This window comes from Carcharodon carcharias, assembly GCF_017639515.1.
Source record: "Carcharodon carcharias isolate sCarCar2 chromosome 24 unlocalized genomic scaffold, sCarCar2.pri SUPER_24_unloc_3, whole genome shotgun sequence".
Taxonomy (NCBI): Eukaryota; Metazoa; Chordata; class Chondrichthyes; order Lamniformes; family Lamnidae; genus Carcharodon; species Carcharodon carcharias.
The window spans coordinates 1371264-1393352 of record NW_024470606.1 but is presented as its reverse complement, the minus strand read 5'-3'; the positions used below and the strand labels follow the sequence as shown (position 1 = coordinate 1393352).

The 22089-nt window shown below is 44.0% G+C and overlaps 1 protein-coding gene across 2 annotated transcripts; it reads right to left on the bottom strand.

Moving 5' to 3' along the window:
* Positions 1-1276: 1276 nt before the first annotated feature.
* LOC121273539 (zinc finger protein 135-like) lies at positions 1277-18343 on the bottom strand. 2 transcript variants are annotated; one of them, XM_041180719.1, is made up of 3 exons: positions 18259-18343; positions 4638-4869; positions 1277-3955 (listed from the first exon to the last, which is right to left on the bottom strand). In XM_041180719.1, exon 3 carries the CDS (start codon positions 3614-3616, stop codon positions 2378-2380), a length of 1239 nt encoding a protein of 412 aa, XP_041036653.1. In that variant the 5' UTR covers positions 3617-3955; positions 4638-4869; positions 18259-18343; the 3' UTR covers positions 1277-2377. The 2 variants fall into 2 exon arrangements, with proteins under 2 accessions (XP_041036653.1, XP_041036651.1); XM_041180717.1 differs by lacking the exon at positions 18259-18343 and having other exon boundaries at positions 1277-3946; positions 4638-4972.
* Positions 18344-22089: the final 3746 nt, after the last annotated feature.

Here is a 22089-nt window from a genome sequence, read left to right as displayed (position 1 = left end):
GACGTAACTCCCACATTTCCCATTCTCAAGCTGTTTAACGACAATAGCTGGGATAAAGCCAGATCCCTAAAAAGCAAAATATTTAGTTCAAATTGTCATGACATTACCAGTGGAAAGGGACAACTTCCCTGCTTGTTTACAAAAAGGCAAGCAAATATTCTCAAATGTGTACAATTGTGTCAACTTTACACAACTTTTTTTCAGGTTAAAGATGAACTGAACATCATTTTAAACTTTGTTTTTCCAATTCTCTGGGCTTTTATCAGTTTTCCCGGAATTTTATTGCTTTGTTTTTTTTCTTCAGGCACCTTTCCAAATAATAAAAGTGAAGAAAAATAAAGCTAAAAAGGTTATCTTTAACAGTTAAACAAAACCTTCAACATTCTTAGACCAGCTTTCTGCAAATGAACAGAAGCCCTACTGCACAGAACACTTCTCACCATGCTTCTCTACTGCAGTGCAATCTGGAGTATCAGTGACACACATGAGCGCGAGAGAAATTCCGTTAGTAACACCTCTGCTGCATCCTCCCGAGTCAATGGGAGGACCGTCAAACAACCACTAGTGTTCTTCTTGAAACCAAATCCACAAGCATTCAGGCAAATCCTTTTAAAATCAACTCCGATAGACTGGGCGATAGATGGCAGAAAAGTGTCTCCCCTGCCAGGTCCAGTTTATCTCAAATCTCAAACAGCCAAAACTTCAAGGAAAGGACAAATAAAATGCTTCAAAGACAGTCTGAAGCTCTCCTTGAAGATCAGTGGCATTGACCTAAATGAACAGATGGAGCTTGCTACAAATTGTTCAGAATGGCGACAGCTTGTCCATCAACCTACATCACACTTTGAGTCCTAACACCTTAATGAGGCAGATTGGCAGCAGAGAGGCAAAGGAAAGGAAGCAAATCCCACCTCCTGGGGCACAAGCACCCAAAGATCTTTGAGTCATTATTCAGCCTGTTCAGTCACATGAAGAAAAATGGCAGAAACTCATGTCCCTGAGTAGGCATCATCCTCGAAATGAGGGACAGCCTTCCAACAGAGGAGGGGATCATTAAAGTGTGGCAGTAGGTGGGACTTTGTGCTTGAGCAGTTTGGCTGGAATTCCATCCTTGTCAGGTGCATTTTTGCCCTCTAAGCAATCAACACCCTTTTCAAGTGCAAGTGATGGAGGTTCCTTGTCCAACTCAACAATAACAGGAAGCTGCAGTAGCGCATCAAACAGAGATTGTGAGATGTCAGTCTCACCGGAATACCACTCACAGCAGTGTTCAAACCATTGGAACATTTGTTTATTTCTGTCACTGTACGTTTCACACGGTGATGCTAGAACCAAATGCCCTTTTAATCATACATAGCACATTGTCATGAGGCACTTTGTATTTCTTGACATCGGTTGATCCAGTGTTCACATGTAGAACGTCTCCGTCTTTTGCACAACTGTCTTTGTTAATTCCAATAATTGTATGTTGAGGGAGAATCTGTCTGAACCTAGCCTTAACCATAAAACAAGTCTATTTCCAAGACAGTAAAGTCACAAACTCTCCCAGTTTCTCCCCAACACCCAGAGTGAACTGCTTTATATATTCCTGCGATGATTGTCTAATCATTCCCCAATTAGGGACAAATGTGCTTAATTACCAACTTAAAGCATGTAATCAAGAGCAGCACAATTCCAACATTAATAGTCTTAGCTGCTTTCACTTTATGCCATGTTCTAGCTGATGGGTTTATGATGTGTATCAGATAGGCTTTCCTTTTGTTGCTTCATTGACAGCTGTCATCTCTGCTGAGTGGTTTTCAAACCAGTCTTTGTTGTGGGTTCCAACCTTACCAAATGTTGCTGCTGCTGCATTATAAATAATTGAACTCTGCGACTTCCAACCATCAACAATATTCATGCTGATTGATCAAGCTTTGTAAAATATTGTACTATTTTGCTTCGTGTTCTTTGATAATTTGATTTAATAATAGAGGTGCCACAGTGTGCAATAAGCAAGTCAGTAAGAATTGTCAGCAAAGATTAATCAACACTTTCTAATTGGAGATGTTAACTTTTCAGACACTGAATTGTAGATTTTGCACCGATGATCAATTTAGGATTGAAGTAAAAGCTCATATTTTGATGTAAACGAATTCCAGTTGAACATTCTTGAATAAAGGATAAAGATCACAGATGGTGCTTTTAAAAAGGGGCACTGCAACCCAAACATCAGCGACATCCTCAGAATGTTAAACTCCAGCCAGTTATAGGGGTTGTTAACATCAGCAGAGCCAAACCAAATATTATCAGACTACTGATTCTGGATGGGGGTAAACAGCAGCAATAACAGTAGAATCAAACACCGGCACTGCTCACTTATGTTGTTGCTTATGTGTCAGCAGGTATCATGACTGAGTGAATCTGGTCTCTCACACAGAGCAGGTGAACAGTCTTCCATTGTATGAGTGCGTTGGTGTAATGAAAGGCTGCAGGACTGAGTAAACCCTTTCCCACACACAGAGCAGGTGAATGGCCTCTCCCCAGTGTGAGTGCGTTGGTGCATCAGCAGGTTGGCAGACTGAGTGAAACCTTTCCCACACACGGAGCAGGTGAACGGTCTCTCTCCAGTGTGAACACGCTGGTGTGCAGTGAGGGTTGATGACTGCCTGAAACTCTTTCCACAGTAAGTGCAGTTGAATGGCTTCTCCTTAGTGTGAATGCGCTGGTGCGAAAGAAGGTTGGAGGAGTGAGTGAATCCCTTCCCACACACGGAGCAGGTGAACGGCCTCTCCCCAGTGTGAACTCGCTGGTGTGCACTGAGGGCAGTTGAATGCCTGAAACTTTTTCCACAAGAAGAGCAGCTGTACGGCTTTTCCTCAGTGTGAATTCGCTGGTGTGACTGAAGGCCGGATGAATGAGTGAATCCCTTCCCACACACGGAACAAGTGAACGGCCTTTCCCCAGTATGAATTCGCTGGTGTGCAATGAGGGCAGATGACTGCCTGAAGTTCTTTCCACAGGAAGAGCAGGTGAAGGGCTTCTCCTCGGTGTGTATTCTCTGGTGTGACTGGAGGCCAGATGCCCCAGTGAATCCCTTCCCACAAACGGAGCAGGTGAAAGGCCTCTCCCCAGTGTGAACCCGCTGGTGTGCAATGAGGGTGGATGCCTGCCTGAAGCCCTTTCCACAGGAGGTGCAGCTGTATGGCCTCTCCTCACTGTGAGTTTGCTGGTGCTTCAGCAGATCGGAGGATCCAGTGAATCCCTTCCCACATACGGAGCAGGTGAATGGCCTCTCTGCAGAGTGAACCCGCTGGTGGCCATTGAGGTTGGCTGAACAACTGAACCTCTTTCCACAGGTAGTGCAACTGAATGGCCTCTCCTCAGTGTGAATTCGCTGGTGTAACATGAGGTTGGCAGACTGAGTAAATCCCTTCCCACACACAGAACAGGTGAAAGGCCTCTCGCCAGTGTGATTGCGTCGATGGTATTCCAGCAGGTATCGATGATTGAATCCTTTACCACAATAATCACATTTCCACGGCCTCTCCCCAGTGTGACTACGTCGATGGTATTCCAGCCGGGATTGACAATTGAATCCTTTACCACAGTCCTCACATTTCCATGGTTTCTCCATAGTGCTGGTGTCTTTGTATGTCTTCGGGTAGTACGATCAATTAAAGCCTTGTCCACACACAATATGGTGTGTGGTTCCTCCCTACTGCAAATGATGTGATGAGTTTTCAGGCTGTGTAACTGGTTAAAGCTTTTCCCACAGTCAGTGAACTGGAAAACTCTCATTTAGATATGTGTTTGTTTCTCAGTGCTTTTCCAGTCAAAATGAGGTTTGAAATCTTTTCCCAAAGAAAAACAATGTTCACATTCAGAGGCTGATGATATTCAAGCCCTAATGAATCGAGTGACTCTTGTCAGATCTTGACATGAAGTTTGGTTCGAGTTTCCCCATCTGTAAGTCCTCCCGTGGAAAAAGAGGTTACAGAAATACAGTGTAAGTACAAGAAATGAAGTGAGAACAGACAATTCTCATTTATATTCATCTTCTTTTCCTTCTTTTGTCATAAGTCACCATCTAATTCATTCTCCGCCTTCCCTGTGCTGAAATCCAAATCTATTGCATCATCTCCACCATTTCTTTACTCCCAGTTTTCTCCCTCCCTTTATTCTGGCTAGGATTGCCAACTCTGGTAAGGAATATTCCTGGAGGTTTCATCACATACCTCCTGTCGCCAACTGGCTGACTCCCACATTCGCCTTTGTGGTGCCTCACTTTCCCACAGACAATCAGAAAGTGCACAGGGTCTTAAAATTACTCCATTGGCTGATGCCTAAATGTCACTCAAACCCTCCTTTCTATCCCATTTTCAATATTTTTTTAACTAATAAATGATAGCATTTGAAGAAAAGAAAATGAGCCACAATTTTGTTCAATGCCCATTATTAGTTTTCCTCTGGGTTTTTGCTCCTAGACGTGCGTTGGAGGTTAATCTTTAAATTCTGGAGGGTTGGCAGCCCGAACTCTGGCTGGGGTCAGTCCTCACCCGACCCAGTGAGAATAAAATCAATCAACTCTCCTGCTCACCGAGGCCCCGCCCATTCATTTTTGCATCACCAAGATGGCCGCGCATGCGCTCCCTTACCTTCTGAATCAAGATGGCTGCCGCTAACCTGGACCTCGTCCCGGGACAAAGCGCATGATTTGCAGCTTCTTATTGGGGACTTTCGGCCCATACCGCTTGTTTCTTCAGCCCCCGACCTTCTTGTTCACTAGAAATCAGATTTCACTCCAAAGGGACCTGCCAATTACGAACAAGGCTTTGTGGTCTCCACAAAATATCTCTAAACCATCGACTTCGCCACTGCTCAGCGACTCTGCAGAGACAAAGAGGATTCCCATCACATACGCATGCTCCCAAAACTGGGCGGCAATGCGCCTGCGCACTCCTCCTCTGTGGTGTGGATATGGGACGTTCTCAACCGCTAAGAATGCTGGGTGAAAGCGCCACCATTCTGGTCCCAATTTTTTTGTCGTGATTTATTTGCTGTGATAGGGTGGATACAAACTTGGAATGAAACATTTTATTAGGAACCAAAATTTACAAATCCCAAGTGCATGAAAAGAAGGAGAATCTGAGATAAAAACAAAAAAACTGCGGATGCTGGAAATCCAAAACAAAAACAAAAACAGAATTACCCGGAAAAACTCAGCAGGTCTGGCAGCATCGGCGGAGAAGAAAAGAGTTGACGTTTCAAGTCCTCATGACCCTTCGACAGAACTTGAGAAACTGGTGGAGAATCGAGAGTCCTCAAAGAACAACAAACGTGACAGTCACAGGTGAACTCATTGGTGTGCCAAGCGGTGAGATAAATGAACGACTATCTTCTCGCATACAGAATAGCCTGTTTCCAGTATGAATGCGCTGAACAGCATCAAATCATTTGGACTTTTAAAATTAGGATGTTTACAAGTTGGAAAACTGAGTAAATCGCTTCATGCATGTGAAATGTTTGAATGGTCTTTCCAATGCTTGCTATGCCAACCAATAGTATGACTGAGATAATTCCTTTCCACATGCAGCTGATGAATATCTCCTCCCTGGCATGACTGTATCGTGTTGCCAGCTCAGATGGGCAACTGAATCCATGTCCAAAGTTAACAATAACAATGTGCATTTATATAGAATCACAGAATTATTACAATGCAGAAGGAGGCCATTCGGCCCATCGTGTCTGCACTGGATCTCCAGATAAGTATTATGATTCAGTGCTATTCACCTGCCTTTTCCCCATAACCCTACACGTTGTTTCTATTTAAATAATCATCTTATGCCCTCTTGAATGCCACAATGAAACATGTCTCTAGTCAGTGCATTCCAGACCTGAACCACTCGTTGTGTGAAAAGTTTTTTATTTCTCACACCACATTTTCTTCTTATGCAAATCACTTTAAACCTGTGCCCTCTCCTTCTTGATCCTTTTACAAGCAGAACAGTTTCTCCCTATCTACTCTGTCCAGCCCCCTTACGATTGTGAACACCTCTATCAAATCTCCTCTTAGCCTTCGCCTCCCAAAGGAGTACAGTCCCATGTTATCCATTCTATCTTCATAACTGAGGTTTCTCATCTGTGGAACATTTTTGTAAACCTATTCTGCTCTCTCTCCAATGCTTTCACATCCTTCCAAAAGTGTGGCACCCATAACTGTACACAATAATCCAGCTGAGGTCTAACTAGTGTCCTATGCAAGTTCAGCATAACCTCCTTGCTCTTTTCCTCTATGCCCCTATTAATAATGCCTAGGATACTGTATCCTTTATTACCTGCTTTCTCAAACTGTCCTGCCACATTTAATGACTTATGCATTTATACACCCAGATCCCTCTGCTCCTTCATACCTTTAACAGTTGTAACCCTTATTTTATGTTGTCTCTTCATTTCTTGCTACAAAATGAATCATCTCACACATTGGACTTCACCTACCACCTATTTGCCCACTCCACTGACTTGTCTATGTGCTTTTGAAGTTCTCTGTCCTCCTCAAAGTTTACAATGCCGCCAAGGGTTTTGTATCACCCACAGACTTTCAAATTGTTCCCTGCACACCAGGAAAATCAAGGGTCCCAAGGCTGACCCTTGGAGAACTCCACTACAAATCTTGCTCCAGCCTGAAAAATATCCATTAATGATTACTCACTGTTTGCTATTACTCAGCCAATTTTGTAACCACATTGCCACTGTCCCTTTTATTCTATGAGCTATAACTTTTCTTACAAGTTTGTTGTGTGGGACTTTATTGAATGCCTTTTGGAAACCCATGTACACCACATCAACAGCATTACCCTCATCAACCCTTTCTGTTACCTCTTCAAAAAACTCCAGCAAGTTAGTACCAATACTATTATAAAAATGTCCCAAATGACATCCACAGGAGCAGTATCAGTATCACATTAAATTCTGTTGGAAAGTCATTAACTTTGTTTCTCCCTCCACGAATGTTGCCTGACCTGCTGAGTGTTTCCAACATCTGCAAGTATTTTTCTTTTGCTCCGTGTTAAGAACAAAGAAAAGTACAGCACAGGAACAGGCCCTTTGGCCCTCCAAGCCTGCGCTGAACATATTGCCCGTCAGCTAAAACATTTTGCACTTCTGGGGTCTGTATCCCTCTATTCTCATCCTATTCATGTATTTCTCAAGCTGCCTTTTAAACACCACTATCGTACCTGCTTCCACCACTTCCTCTGGCAGCGAATTCCAGACACTCATTACCCACTGCATAAAAAAACTTGCCCCGCACATCACCTTTATAGTTTTCTCCTCTCACTATGTTCCCTAGTAATTGACTCTTCCACCCTGGGAAAAAGCTTCTGCCTATCTACTCTGTCCGTGCCACTCATAATTTTTTAAACTTCTATCAAGTCGCCCCTCAATCTCCGTCGCTCTAGTGAGAACAATCCGAGTTTCTCCAACCTCTCCTCATAGCTAATAACCTCCAGACCAGGCAGCAACCTGGTAAACCTCCTCTGCACCCTCTCCAATGCCTCCATATCCTTTTGGTAATGTGGCGACCAGAATTGCACGCAATATTCCAAGGGTGGCCTAACCAAGGTTCTATACAGCTACAGCATGACTTCCCAGCTTTTATACTCAATACCCCTCCCAATGAAGAAAAGCATGCCATATGCCTTCCTGACTACCTTATCCACCTGCGTTTCTACTTTCAGTGACCTGTGGACCTGTACACCCAAATCCCTCTGCCCGTTGATGCAATTAAGGGTTCTGCCATTTACTGTGTAATTCCTGCCTGTATTAGAGCTTCCAAAATGCATTACCTCGCATTTGTCCGGATTAAACGCCATCTGCCATTTCTCCGCCCAAGTCTCCAACCGATCTATATCCCGTTGTATCCTTTGACAAACCTCTTCACCATCTGCAACTCCTCCAACCTTGGTGTCGTTTGCAAACTTACTAATTAGCCCAGTTATATTTTCCTCCAAATCATTTATGTATACTACAAACAGCAAAGGTCCCAGCACTGATCCCTGCAGAACTCCACTAGTCACAGTCGCCATTCAGAAAAGCACATTTCCACTGCTACCCTCTGTCTTCTATAACCAAGCCAATTCTATATCCATCCTGCCAGCTTACCTCTGATCGCATGCAACTTTACCTTCTGTACCAGTCTGCCATGAGGGACCTTGTCAAAGGTCTTACTGAAATCCATGTAGATAACATCCACTGCCCTTCCATTGTCGATCATCTTTGTCACTTCCTCGAAAAGCTCGATCAAGTTAGTGAGACATGACCTCCCCTTCACAAAACCATGCTGCCTCTCACTAATACGCCCGTTTGCTTCCAAATGGTAGTAAATCCTGTCACGAAGAATCTTCTGCAATAATTTCCCTACCACTGACGTAAGGCTCACTGGCCTGTAATTTCCTGGATTATCCCTGCTACCCTTCTTAAACAATGGAACATTTTCCAGTCCTCTGGGATATTACCCATAGCCAGTGAGGATACAAAGATTTCTGTGAAGGCCCCAGCAATCTCCTCCCTTGCCCCCCTCAGTACTCTGGGGTAGATCCCATCTGGCCCTGGGGACTTATCCACCTTCATATTCTTCAAGACGCCTAACACCTCTTTTTTGATCTCAACATGATCCAGGCTATGTACACACTCTTCCCTAAACAAATCGACCGCTAAGCCCTTCTCTTTGGTGAATACTGATGAGAAGTATTCATTCAGTATCTCTCCCATTTCTTCTGGCTCCACACACACATTCCCACCTGTGTCCCTGAGTGGGCCCACCCTTTCCTTGACTACCCTCTTGCCCTTTACAAATGTATAAAAGGCCTTGGGATTTTCCTTAATCCTGGTTACCAATGACTTTTCATGACCCCTTTTAGCCCTCCTGACTCCTTGCTTAAGACTTTTGATTCCTGACATGTCTGTGATTATGTCTCCAATTGGTCCCCAAAACACAATAAAATTGCAAGGAACACATTTTGTGAAATTCTGCAGGCAGGTTTTAGAGAACTAGTTAGGAGACCAGCAAACACAACCTCAAAGGTAGTAACCTCTGGATTACTTTCGGTGTCCTCTGCTAGTGAATATACAAATCAGAAGATATAGCAGATCAAATGCATGACTGGAGAGATTGGGTGGGGAGGGAGGGCTTTAGATTTCTGGGACATTGCGGCTAGTTCTGAAGGAGATGGTACCTACTCATCAGAGCTAGGACAAGAGCTGGGGAGATTTACTGTTGAGGAGGGGAATGGAAACTCAGAAGTAACTTTCAAAAGGAAAAAATTAAAAGTTGTCTAAAAATTTGGAGAGACAGAGTAAAAGGAAGGTGGTAAGAAGTAAACAATTAGGTGATGTCAGAGTACAAGGAATTTCATTATCTTCCAAATATAATTTACAGTGCATGGATTTGAAAACACGTAGTGTGGTCAATGTCATTGGTGAGCTGCAGGCACCGATAGCTACGTGGAACATGATATGTTGGTGACAGTAGAAACCTGACTCAAAAAGAGCAGGACTGAGTAGAGCAGGACTGGGTACAAAATATTCTCGATACAAGCAGTTCAGGAAAGTAGGGAAGGGAAGAAAGGAGGAGGGTTACAGTATTGATTAAGGAGAATATCACAGTGGTGGAGAGAGTGAAAGTTCCAAAGAACTCAAGGATGGTATCTATTTGAGTAGAACTGAGAAACAATGGTGGCACCACTACTGGTTGCAACTAGTGATAAAGATATGGAGGAATATATTTGCAAGTAATGAAAGTTAATGCAGAGAATTTGAAGTAATGCATTTTGGTAGGAAGAATGAGGGGCAACATAAACTAAAATGTAAAATTCTGTATGGGATTCAGGAGCAGAGGGACCTGGAGGTAAATGTGCACCAATTGGCGAAGGTAGCATACTGCGGTTAATTAGGCATATGTAATCCTGGGCTTTATAATTAGAGGCATGGAGAACAAAAGCAGAGAAGCTATGGCAAAACTTAATTAAACATTGAGCTGACCTTGAGTGGAATATCGCGTCCAATTCTGAGGACTGCAACTTAGGAAAGCTGGAAAGGCATTAAAGAGTGTCCAAAAAAAGATTTAAAAGAATGGTTTCAAGAATGAGAGTCTTCAGTTATTTGAATGGGTTGGGGAAATTGATACAGTTCTACATATCACATCAGCCGACTCTGCCTTGCCTCAGCTTATCTGTTGCTACAGTCCACATACATACCTGTGTTACCTCTTGGTTCGACTATTCCAACAAATCCTGGTGAAGTTCTCCAATCCTACCATCCATAAACTTAAATCCAAAACGCTGATGTCTATCTGCTTACTCATACCGAGTCTCACTTGCCCATTACCTCTGCGCTCCCCAACCTACATTAGCTCCTAGACAACCAATGCCTCAATTTCAAAATTTTCATCCTTATTTCCAACGCCAAAATGGCTTCGCCCTCCCTATCTCTGTGCTCATCTGCTCCAGCTCAACAACCCTCTGAGATCTCTGCACTTATCTGGCCTATTAATCATCCCTGATTTTAATTGGCTCCATCATTGGTCACAGTGTCTTCAAATGCCAAGGTCTGAAATTCCCTCCCTAAATCTCTCCATTACTCTACCTCTATTTACTGATTCAAGACCAAGGTCAAAATGTACCTGTCCTTGGAGGATTTGATGGGGACAGAATCAAGGGAGCTTCACTCTGTATCTAACCTGTCCTGTATCTATCCTGGGAATGTCTGATGAGGACAGAGTCAAGAGAGCTTTACTCTGTATCTCACCCTGTGCTGTGCCTGTTCTGGGAGTCATTGATGGGGACAGTTTAATGGGAGCTGTTCTCCGTATCTAACCCTGTGCTATACCTGTCCTGGGAGTGTTTGATGGGACAGTGTAGAAGCAGCTATAAACCGATTCTAACTCCTTGCAGCACCTGCCCCGGCAATGTTGGATGGGACAATATAAAAGATACAGATCTAACCCATGTTGCGTCTGACGAGAGGATGGCTAAAGCAAACACTGGGTGCTTAGAATGCACCATTCGCCTGCACTGATATCCATCACCTTGATGAGAACAAGATTTAACCTGGAGATAAGGGAAAAAAAACATGAGTTTCTCCCCCAGACACAGATTCAGAGAGGCAGCGCGTGTCACAGACATTTTTGTATAATGTGCTTGACATTTCATCCCTGAGTCTGTGTCTTTGAGTGATGACTTGAATTTGATGTCTTCTAATTACTGATTCATTCACTAGTGGAAGTAGTTTTTTCCTCGTTTACCTCATGAAATTTTGAACCCCTCCCTCAGATCTCCAATGATCCTTTGTACATGAAAATATCCCCAGTTTTTCTGATCTCTCCTGATAATGAAAACCTCTCTTCCCTGCTAAAATGTCAGTGAATCTCTTCTGCACCCTCTCGAGGACCTGGACATTCTTCCTGATGCAAGATCCCCTTTGCCCTGTCCTTTTGTACTTTACATCCCCAATTATAAAACCCAGGATCTCATGTGCTTCATCAACTTGTCTTCCCACTTTTAAAGTTTTGTGTCTCTGAACCCCTTGGAGGTTCTAGAGATGTTAACGTGACATGGGTAAAATATGTTTGCATCCAATGTCGGCTAGAATATGTATTCATGGGAAAGAGAGGTTTTGTTTGAGTTAGAAACTCAAATAAGCACTTCATTACACACAGGTCACCATGGAAAGACTGCTAAGTATTTCCATTCAACAGGTGCGCTCATTAGGAATGCTAGTCAGATCTGGGAAAAGGACAGGGTTTGTTTGTTATTAACCACAATATAATCTTAAACCAGATTGAGAAATAGAATTGATTAAATTATAAATTGTAATGGTTATACCTATAATTGTAAAACTATCAGGAATAACAGAATTAACACAAGGCCAGGTATTTTAGGGAGAATGTGAAAATATCTGAAGTAAAGTAACTGCTGGGAATGTCCTTATAAATCATAGGTTAGAGAAGTTCCATCTGCCTTTTCCTCACTTCCTGCAAACAACCCAGCAGACAAGGCAAAAAAAAAAGGGCCAGATGGGCGGACACTACATGGTATAAATGTGAGGGAATTCTTATGTAAGGAGGCAGTTGGGACAGTAGAGAACAACGGGGGGCGGGGGGGGGGGGGCAAACGTGTAGGCGTATTGTTGCTGGACTAGTAATCCAGAGACCCAGGGTATTGGTCAGGGGACCGGGGTTCAAATCCCACCATGGCAAATAGTGGAATTTGAATTCAATAAAAATCAGGAATTAAAGTTGTAAAAACCCATCTTGTTCACTAATGTGCAAATCTGGCACCTGCTAGGTTAATAGAATCATAGAAAAGTTACAGCACAGGAGGCCATTCAGTCCATCTTGTTCATGCCAGCCCAAGGACACCCAGGTGCCCTTTCTAATCCCATCTTCCTGCACCTGGCCTATAGTGCTGCAGCTTACAGCACTTAAGGTGCAGATCCAGGTACTTTTGAAAAGAATTTAGAGTTTCTACCTCTACCACCAACTTGGACAGCGAATTCCAGACACCCACCACCCTCTGCGTAAAAAAGTTCTTCCTCATGTCCCCTTCTGCCTTGAATCTATGTCCCCTGGTTCTAGAATTCTCCACCAAGGGAAACAATTTTATCCTATCCACTCTATCTATTCCCCTCATAATTTTGTGCCTCTCAATCAAGTCACCTCTCAAGCTTCTTTGTTCTAAGGAAAATAACCCCAACCTATCCAATCTCTCCTCCTAGCTACACTTTCCTAACCCTGGCAACATTCTTGTAAACCTCCTCTGCACTCTCTCCAGAGTTATTACGTCCTTCTTATAATGTAGTGACCAGAACTGCGCACAATACTCCAGCTGTGGCCTCACCAATGTTTTATACAATTCCAACATTATATCCTTACGTTTATATTCTGTACCTCTGCCAATGAAGCACAGCATCCCATATGCCTTCTTTACAACCTTGTCGACTTGAACTGCTGCTTTCAGGGACCTGTGTACTTGTACGCCAAGATCTCTCACTTCATCTACCCCTCTTAGTATATTTCCATTTATTGTGTAATCGCTGTAACTGTTTGACCTCCCTACATGTATAACCTAACACTTCGCTATGTTAATCTGCCATCTTTACCTGGTCTGGCCTACATGTGACCCACAGCAATGTGATTGACTCTTAAATGTCCTCTGAAATGGCCAAGCAAGCCACTCAGTTATAACAAACTGAGACAGAGTCACAAAAAAGGAATGAAACCGGATGAACCACCCAGCATCGACCTAGGCAACAAAAACGACAATGGGAATCGCAGCCCTGTCACCCCTGCAAAGTCCCCCTTACTAACATCTGGGATCTAGTGCCAAAATTGGGAGAGCTGCCTCACAGACGAGTCAAGCAACAGCCTGATATAGTCATCCTCATGGAATCATACCTTACAGATAATGTCCCAGATGCCACATCACTCTACCTGGGTATGTCCTGTCCCACCACGGGACAGATACAGCAGAGGTGGTGGCTCAATGGCATACAGTCGGGAGGGAGTTGCTGCCCTGAGAGTCTTCAGCATCGACTCTGGACCCTAGGAAGTCTTATGGCATCAGGTCAAACGTGAGCAAGGAAACCTTCTGCATCGTCCTCCCTCAGCTGATGAATCAGTACTCTACCATGTCGAACATCATTTGGAGGAAGGATTGAGGGTGGCAAGGGTGCAGAATATACTCTGGGTAGGGGACTTCAATGTCCATCACCAAGAGTGGCTTGGTGGCACCACTACTGACTGAGCTGGCAGAGTCCTAAATAACATAGCTGCTAGACTGGGTCTGCGGCAGGTGGTGAGGGGGGGAGAAAAGAGGGAAAAACATACTTGATCTCATCCTCACTAACCTGCCTGCTGCAGATGCATCTGTCCATGACAGTATCAGTAGGAGTGACCACCGTACATTTTCTGTGGGGACGAAGTCCCGCCTTCGCTTTGAGGATACCTTCCATCGTGTTGTGTAGCACCACCACTGTGCTAAATGAGATAGATTTCAAACAGATCTGGCAACTCAAGACTGGGCATCCATGAGGCGCTGTGGGCCATTATGAGCAGCAGAATTGTACTCAAACACAATCTGTAACCTCATGGCCTGGCATATCTCTCACTCTACCATTATCATTAAGGCTAGGGCTCAACCCTGGTTCAATGAAGAGTGCAGGAGGGCATGCCAGGAGAAGCACCAGACATTCCTAAAAATGAGGTGTCAACCTGGTGAAGCTACAACAGAGGACTATTTGCATGCCAAAAAGCATAAGCAGCAAGTCACAGACAGAGCTAAGTGATCCCGCAACCAATGGATCAGATCTGAGCTCTACAGTCCTGCCACATCCAGTCGCGAATGGTAGTGGACAATTAAAAAACTCACTGGAGGAGGAGGCTCCACAAATATCCCCGTCCTCAATGATGGAGGAGCCCAGTGCATAAGATAAGGCATTTGCTACAATCTTCAGCCAGAAGTGCCAAGTGGATGATCCATCTTGGCCTATTCCGGAGGTCCCCAGTACCACAGATGCCAGTCTTTAGCCAATTCGATCCACTCCACGTGATATCAAGAGACAGCTGAAGGCACTGGATACTGCAAAGGCTATCGGGCCTGACAATATTCCAGCAACAGTACTGAAGACTTGTGCTACAGAACTTGCCATGTCCCTAGCCAAGCTCTTCCAGTACAGCTACAATACGGGCATCTATCAGACTATGTGAAAAATTGCCCAGGTATGTCCTAATACACAAAAAGCAGGACAAATCTAATCCGGCCCATTACCGCTCCATCAGTCTACTCGCAATCATCAGTAAAGTAATCGAAGAGGTCTTCAACAGTACTTTTTTATTAATAACCTGCTCACTGATGCCCAGTTTGGGTTCTGCCAGGGCCACGCAGCTCCTGACCTCATTAGGGCCTTGGTTCAAACATGGACCAAAGAGCTGAACTCCCGTGATGAGGTGAGAGTGACAGCCCTGGACATCAAGGCAGCATTTGAATGAGTGTGGCATCAAGGAGCCCTAGAAAAACTGGAGCCAATGAGAATCCGGGGGAAAACTCTCTGCTGGTTGAAGTCATACCTAGCACAAAGGAAAATGGTTGTGGTTGTTGGATGTCAGTCATCTCAGCTCCAGGACATCACTGCAGGAGTTCCTCGGCGTTGTGTCTTCGGCCCAACCATCTTCAGCTGTTTCATCAACGAGATTCCCTTTATCTTAAGGTCAGAAGTGGGGATGTTCGCTGACGATTGTACAATGTTCACCACCATTCGCAACTCCCCAGATACTGAAGCAGTCCATGAACAAATGCAGCAAGACTTGGACAATATCCAGGCTTGGGCTGACAAGTGGCAAGTACCATTCGCACCACACAAGTGTCAGGCAATATCCATCTCCAACAAAAGAGTGTCCAACCTTTGGCCCTTTACGTTCAATGGCATTACCATCATTGAATCCCCCAATATCAACATCCTGGTGGGTTACCATTGACCAGAAACTGAACTGGGCTAGCCATATAAATACTGTGGCTAAAAGAGCAGGAATCATGGAAGAGTGCAGCTTTCACAGCACACAAGAAGCTTGACACCATCCAGGACAAAGCAGCCGACTTGATTGGAACTACATCCACAAACATACACTCCCTCCACCACCAACGCACATTAGCATCAGTGTGTACCATCTACAAGATGCAGGAATTCACCAAGGCTCCTCCAACAGCACCTTCCAAACCCTTGACCACTACCATCTAGGGCAGCAGATACATGGGAACACCACCACCTGGAAGTTCCCCTCCAAGTCACTCATCATCTGGAGTTGGAAATATATCACCATTTCTTCGCTGTCGCTGGGTCAAATCATGGAAGTCCCTTCATAACAGCACTGTGGGTGTACCTACACCACAAGAACTGCAGCGGTTCAAGAAGACAGCTCACCACCACCTTCTCAAGGGCAACGAGGGACATGCAATAAATTCTGGCCCAGCCAGCGAAGCCCACATCCCGAGAATGAATTAAAAAAATAAATAAAATAAATAAAGCTACTGGGTGTGTTGGATGCAACAAAGTAGAAGGAGCTTTACTCTGTATTTACTCAGTATCTGTGTATGTCCTGAGCACCCACTGTTTGCTTGTAGCATTCTGAAATCAAATGCAACACAGATTAGGTACAGGGGTCAAGCCTGTCATCGTGGTGGGTGGGCATGGCTGGCAGAGCCAGCATTTGTTGCCTATAGCTAATTGTCTTTGAGGAGGTGGTGGAGAGCAGCCTTCTTGGACTACCACTGTCCATGTGTTGTAGGAACAGCCACAGAACTGCTGAAAAGTGACTTCCAGATGTTTGACCCAGTGAAAGTGAAGAAACAGCAATATCGTTCCAAATCAGGATGGTGTGTGACTTGGTGGGAAACTGACAGGTGGTGGTTTTCCCATGTGTCTGCTGCCCTTTTCCTTCTAGGTGGTCGAGGTTGCATGTTTGGAAGGTGCAGTCAAAAGTGCCATGGTGAGTTACTGCAGTGCATCTTGTATCTGGTACACAGTACTGCCACTGCACATTGGTGATGGAGGGAGTGGATGTTGAATGTGGTTGATGGAGTCCTGGTTCCACCTACTTGATTCCACCCCATTCCTGACTTTTGCCTTGTAGATAGTAGATAGGCTTTGGGAAGTCAGGAGGTGAGTTACTCTTCTCATAATTTCAAAACTCTGACTCTCATGTACACACATTATTTTTATAAGAACATTGGACTTCGGAGCTGGAGGAGGCCATTCGGACCTTCGCATCTGCCCGGCCATTCAATAAGATCATAGCTGATCTGGTTGTGGTCTCAATTGCACTTTTCTATCTGCCCCTCATAGCCCTTCACTCGGTTGTCTATAAAAAATGTATAATTTTACATAGCTGGTCCAGTTCAATTTCTGGTCAATGGTAACACCTGGATGTCGGTAGTGGCAGATTTAACAATGGGTTGAATATGGAAGAGAGATGGCTAGGTTCTCTGTTGTTTGAGATGGTAATTGCCTGACGCTTGCATGATGTGAATGTTGCTTGCCACTTGTCAGCCTAAGCCTGAATGTTGTTCAGGTCTTGCTTACTACATATTGTCAAAGACTGCGGCAGTGTTTGAGGAGTCGTAAATGGTGCTGAACATTGTGAAATCTTCAGCGAGCATCCCTTCTTCTGACCTTATGATGGAAGGAAGGTCTTTGATGAAGCAGCTGAAGATGGTTGGCGAAAGCACTCAAATCCTCCCATAACTCTGGTCTCACTCCCCCGGTCCTCTGATCTCGTCAGCATCACTCTCCCACCGAAGTGTCTCTTATTTATTTTCCTCAGACATCACAGAATCATAACCACAGAATCGTTGTGTTGCAGAAAGTGACTACTCAGCCCATCATGTCTGTACCGGCTCTCTGAATGACCAATTCAATTAGAGCCATTCTCCAACCTTCTCCCTAAAACACTGCACATTCTTTCTCATCAAATAACAATCTAATTCCCTTTGAATTTGAATATTGAATAGGAATATTCCACACGTATCAACCAATGGGAATAGTTTCCTACTATCAACCCCACCCCAGTGTTTTTTAATCATTAATATTTTCTCAGTCCTTTGTGGAGTTTGACTTGGAGTTGGTGTACTTGGTCACCATCTTTGTCCTTTCCGATACAGTGTGTTTGGCCAGTTCCCCAGGCAGCAGCAGGCGCGTGGCGGTCTAGGTCTCCTGGGAGTTGATGGTGCTGTGCTTTTTGTAATGGGCCAGGTGGGGTTATTATATTATTATTATTTTAAAAATTTATTTTTATTAATTGTTTTATCCCTGCCTTTTAGCCTATTTCGATCCTTTTTCCCACCACCGTCCCCTCCCCCCACTCCTACTAGAGCCGTCTGTCACTTGCTCATTCTGATTTCTACTCTTAATGTCACCATTAGCACCTCCTTTAGCCAGTACCATCAACATTAACCTTTTATTTGACCTTTTATGATATCTTTTGCAATCTCTCCTTTGCCTCCACCTATCGCTGGCCTTCGATCCAGCTTCACCTGTTCCACCTCCCCTAAACATTATATATTTCACCATAGTTTTTCTTCTCTTTAGTTCTGATGAAGAATCATACGGACTCGAAACGTTAACTCTGTCTTTCATTCCACAAATGCTGTCAGGCTGCTGAGTTTTTCCAGCACTTCCTGTTTTTGTTTCAGGTTTCCAGCATCCGCAGTACTTTGCCTTTACCCTCACCTTAAGAACAATGGGAGGTTCGCTGCATTAATTTCACATTCATCACTGCGCAGGCAGTTATTGAGAAACTTCAACTCTTTTCTTCTCCGCCGATGCTGCCAGACCTGCTGAGTTTTTCCAGGTAATTCTGTTTTTGTTTTGGACTTCCAGCATCCGCAGTTGTTCGCTTTTATATCTGCGCTGTTAGTGAGACTGCGCGGGATGCGCAGTGTCAGGAGCTTCACTTCCCGCGCATGCTCCGTATTAGCGGGAAAAAAAATCCCTTCCTCACCACTGCGCAGGCGCAGTAGCGGGGGGGCGTGGTTCGCTACATGCGCACGCGCAGTTTCACGGCCTTCCTTCACAGCGCAGGCGCAATGCTTCTTTTAACGATGAAGTCGGCGGTTTGTTGCGGTGAGTTGTACTAGGTAGTCGTTGTTGAATATTGAAACTGATAGCGTTACTATCGAGTGTTATAGTTCTGAACTGTACCACTTAATAACATCGATATTCTCCCCTTGTTCTTTCCTAATATGTTGGTGTCACTAGCAAGGCCAGCATCTGTTGCCCATCCCTCATTGCCCCTGAACTGAGTGGTTTGTGAGACCAGATGGCGTTTTTAACTAATCAGTGAGAGTTTCATGGTCACCATCACTGAGACTGACCTTATCTTCCAGATTTATTCACTGAATTCAAATTCCAGGAATACAAGGGTGCACAAAATACTGGGAGGGACAGGTAACACTAGCATAGCGAATTATAATCTAATAGATAAAGTCAGGATTAGGGAGATAGTAACAAAACCTAAATCAGGGTTATTATGCATGCATGTGAATGCACGGAGTGTGCTAAATAATATTGGGGAGCTACAGGTGCAGATTGCCCTGTGGCAATATGATGTTGTGGTGATAACAGAGACCTGCCTCAGGGAAGGACAGAACTGGGTGTTAAATATTCCTGGGTACAAGGTGTTCAGAAGAGATAGGAAAGGAGGAAGGAGTGGCAGTATTGGTTAAGGAGAGCATTGCAATGCTGGAGAAAGAGGATGTCCCAGACAGAATCAATTTGGCTAGAGCTAAGGAACAAAAAAGGTGCAATTACATTGCTCAGTGTAGTTTATAGACTGCCAAATAGTAAGAAGGATGTAGAAGAACAAATCTGCAGGGAAATTCTAGAGAGATGCAAGCATTATAGAGTAGTTATAATGGGGGACTTTAATTACCTGAATGTAGACTGGAACAGTGGTAGTGTAATGGGCGGAGAAGGGCAAAAGTTCCTAGATTGTATTCAGGAGAATTGTCTACAACAGTATGTGTCCAATCCAGCAAGAAAAGATGCACTGTTGGACGTGGTTCTTGGAAATGAGGTGGGCCAAATAGATCAAGTGTAAGTTAGGGAACATTTGAGCAACAGTGATCATTTTAATGTACATTTTAGGATGATAGTAGATGAAGGATGATAGGCAACCCAGAATAAGAATAATTAACTGGACAAGAGCTGACTTCGATGGGGCAAGAATGGAGCTAGGCCAGATAGACTGGAACAAAAGATTGGCAGGAAAACTGTAGCTGAACAATGGGCTTACTTCAAAAAAGAATTGGTTCGGGCACAGTCAAGGTATATTCCATTGAAAGGGAAATGTAGGGCAAACAAATCCAGAGCGCCCTGAATAAAAAAGGAGATTAAAATTAATTTGAAGAAGAAAAAGTGTGTTTATAACGTGCCGGGTAGAAAATACAATTGAGAACCAAGAAGAATACAGAAGGTGCAGAGGGGAGGTGAAAAACCATTTTGGGGAAGCGAAAGAGGGATTATGAGAAAAGACTGGCAGCCAACCTAAAGGAGAATCCCAAAAATTTTCTACAGACATATAAATGGTAAAATGAGAAGTCGGGCCAATTTTGGACCTAATATGGAATTTACAAATGGACGAATGGGCCATGGCTGAGGTATTAAATTAATACTTTGCATCCATCTTTATCAAGGAGGTAGATGCTACCCAGGCCATGATGACAGAGGAGGGTCACTAGAAGGGTTCAAAATTCACAAGGATGAAGTGATGAATAGACTGTCGGTACTTAAAAGTTGACAACGCACCGGCACTGGGACTAGATGAGATGCATCCAAGGATATTGAAGGAAGTGAGAGTAGAAATTGCAGGGGCATTGGCCATAATCTTTCAGTCTTCCCTAGACTTGGCAGTGGTGCTAGAGGACTGGAGAATTGCAAACATTAAGTCCTTGTTCAAAAAAGGTTGTAAGCATAAGCCCAGCAATTACAGACCAGTCAGTTTAACTTCAGTGACAGGCAAGATTCCAGAGACAATTATTTGGAATAGAATTAGTATTAACATGGAAAAGTATGGGTTGATAAGGAAGACCCAGCATGGATTTCTAAAGGGGAAATCAGGTTTAATTAACTTGTTGGAGTTCTTTGAAGAGGTAACAGAAAAGGTTGATGAGAGTAATGCTGTTGATGTTATGTTCATGGACTTTTTAAAAGACATTTGACACAGTGCCACAAACAAATTTGTGAGAAAAGTTATTGCTCATGGTCTAAAAGGGACAGTAGCAACGTGGATACAAAATTGGCTGAAAAATAGGAAACAGAGAATAATGGTCAATGGATATTTTTTGGGCAGGAGTAAGGTTTGTAGTGGAGTTCCCCAGGGGTCAGTTTTGGGACCTTTGCTTTTCCTGATATATACTAATGATCTCGATCTTGGTGTGCTGTGGACAGTTTCAAAATTTATAGATGATACCAAGTATTGCGAACTGTTAGGAGGACGATGTGGAACTTCAAGAGGACATAGACGAGTTGGTGAAGTGGGCAGATAGCTGGCAGATGAAGTTCAATGTGGAGAAGCGTGAGGTGGTGCATTTTGGTAGGAGGAACATGAACAGGCAATATAAAATACGGGGTGAAATTTTGAAGTGGGTGCAGGAGCAGAAAGACGGGTGCAAATGTGCATAGATCATTGAAGGTGGCAGGACAGGTGGAAAGAGCAGTTAATAAAGCATACAGTATCCTGTGCTTTATTAATAGGGTCATTGAGTGCAAGAGCAGGGAGGTTATGCTGAAATTATACAAGACACTCAGACCTCAGCTGGAATATTGTGTACAGTTTTGGGCACCACATTTTAGGAAGGATGTGAACACATTGCAAAGAGTGCAGAAGAGGTTTACAATAATGGTTCCGGGGTGAGAAACCTCAGCTATGAGGATAGATGGGAGAGGTTAGGACTGTTCTCCTTGGAGTGAAGTAGGCTCAGAGGAGATTTGATAGAGATGTTCAAAATGATGAGTGGGCTGGACAGATAGGGAGAAGCTGTTCCCGCTCGTAAAAGGATCAAGAATGAGAGGGCACAGATTTACAGTGATTTGCAAAAGAAGCAGATTTGATGTGAGAAAAAATCCTTCACACAACAAGTGATTCGGGTCTGGGATGCACTGACTGCAAGTGTGGAGGAGACAGGTTCAATCGAGGGATTCAGGACAGCATTAGATGATTATTTGAATAGAAACATTGTACAAGGGTACAGGGAAAAGGCAGAGCAATGACACTAGGCCATAATGCTCATTTGGAGAACTGGTGCAGACACAATGGGCTGAATGGCCTCCTCCTGTGCTGTTATGATTCTCTGATCCACCAGCCACGGTGGTTAGGTTTGAACCTGTGTCCCCAGATCTTTAGCCTGGGTCTCAGGATTATTAGTCCAGTGACAGCGGTACCCACAACCTGCCCCTATCACTTAGAGGGCAGATTGACAGTGCCTCAGATAGTGGAGTACAGTGGGAAACTGAGGGGGTAACTCAGATCGTGAAGTACAGAGGTTACTGACATGGTCCCTT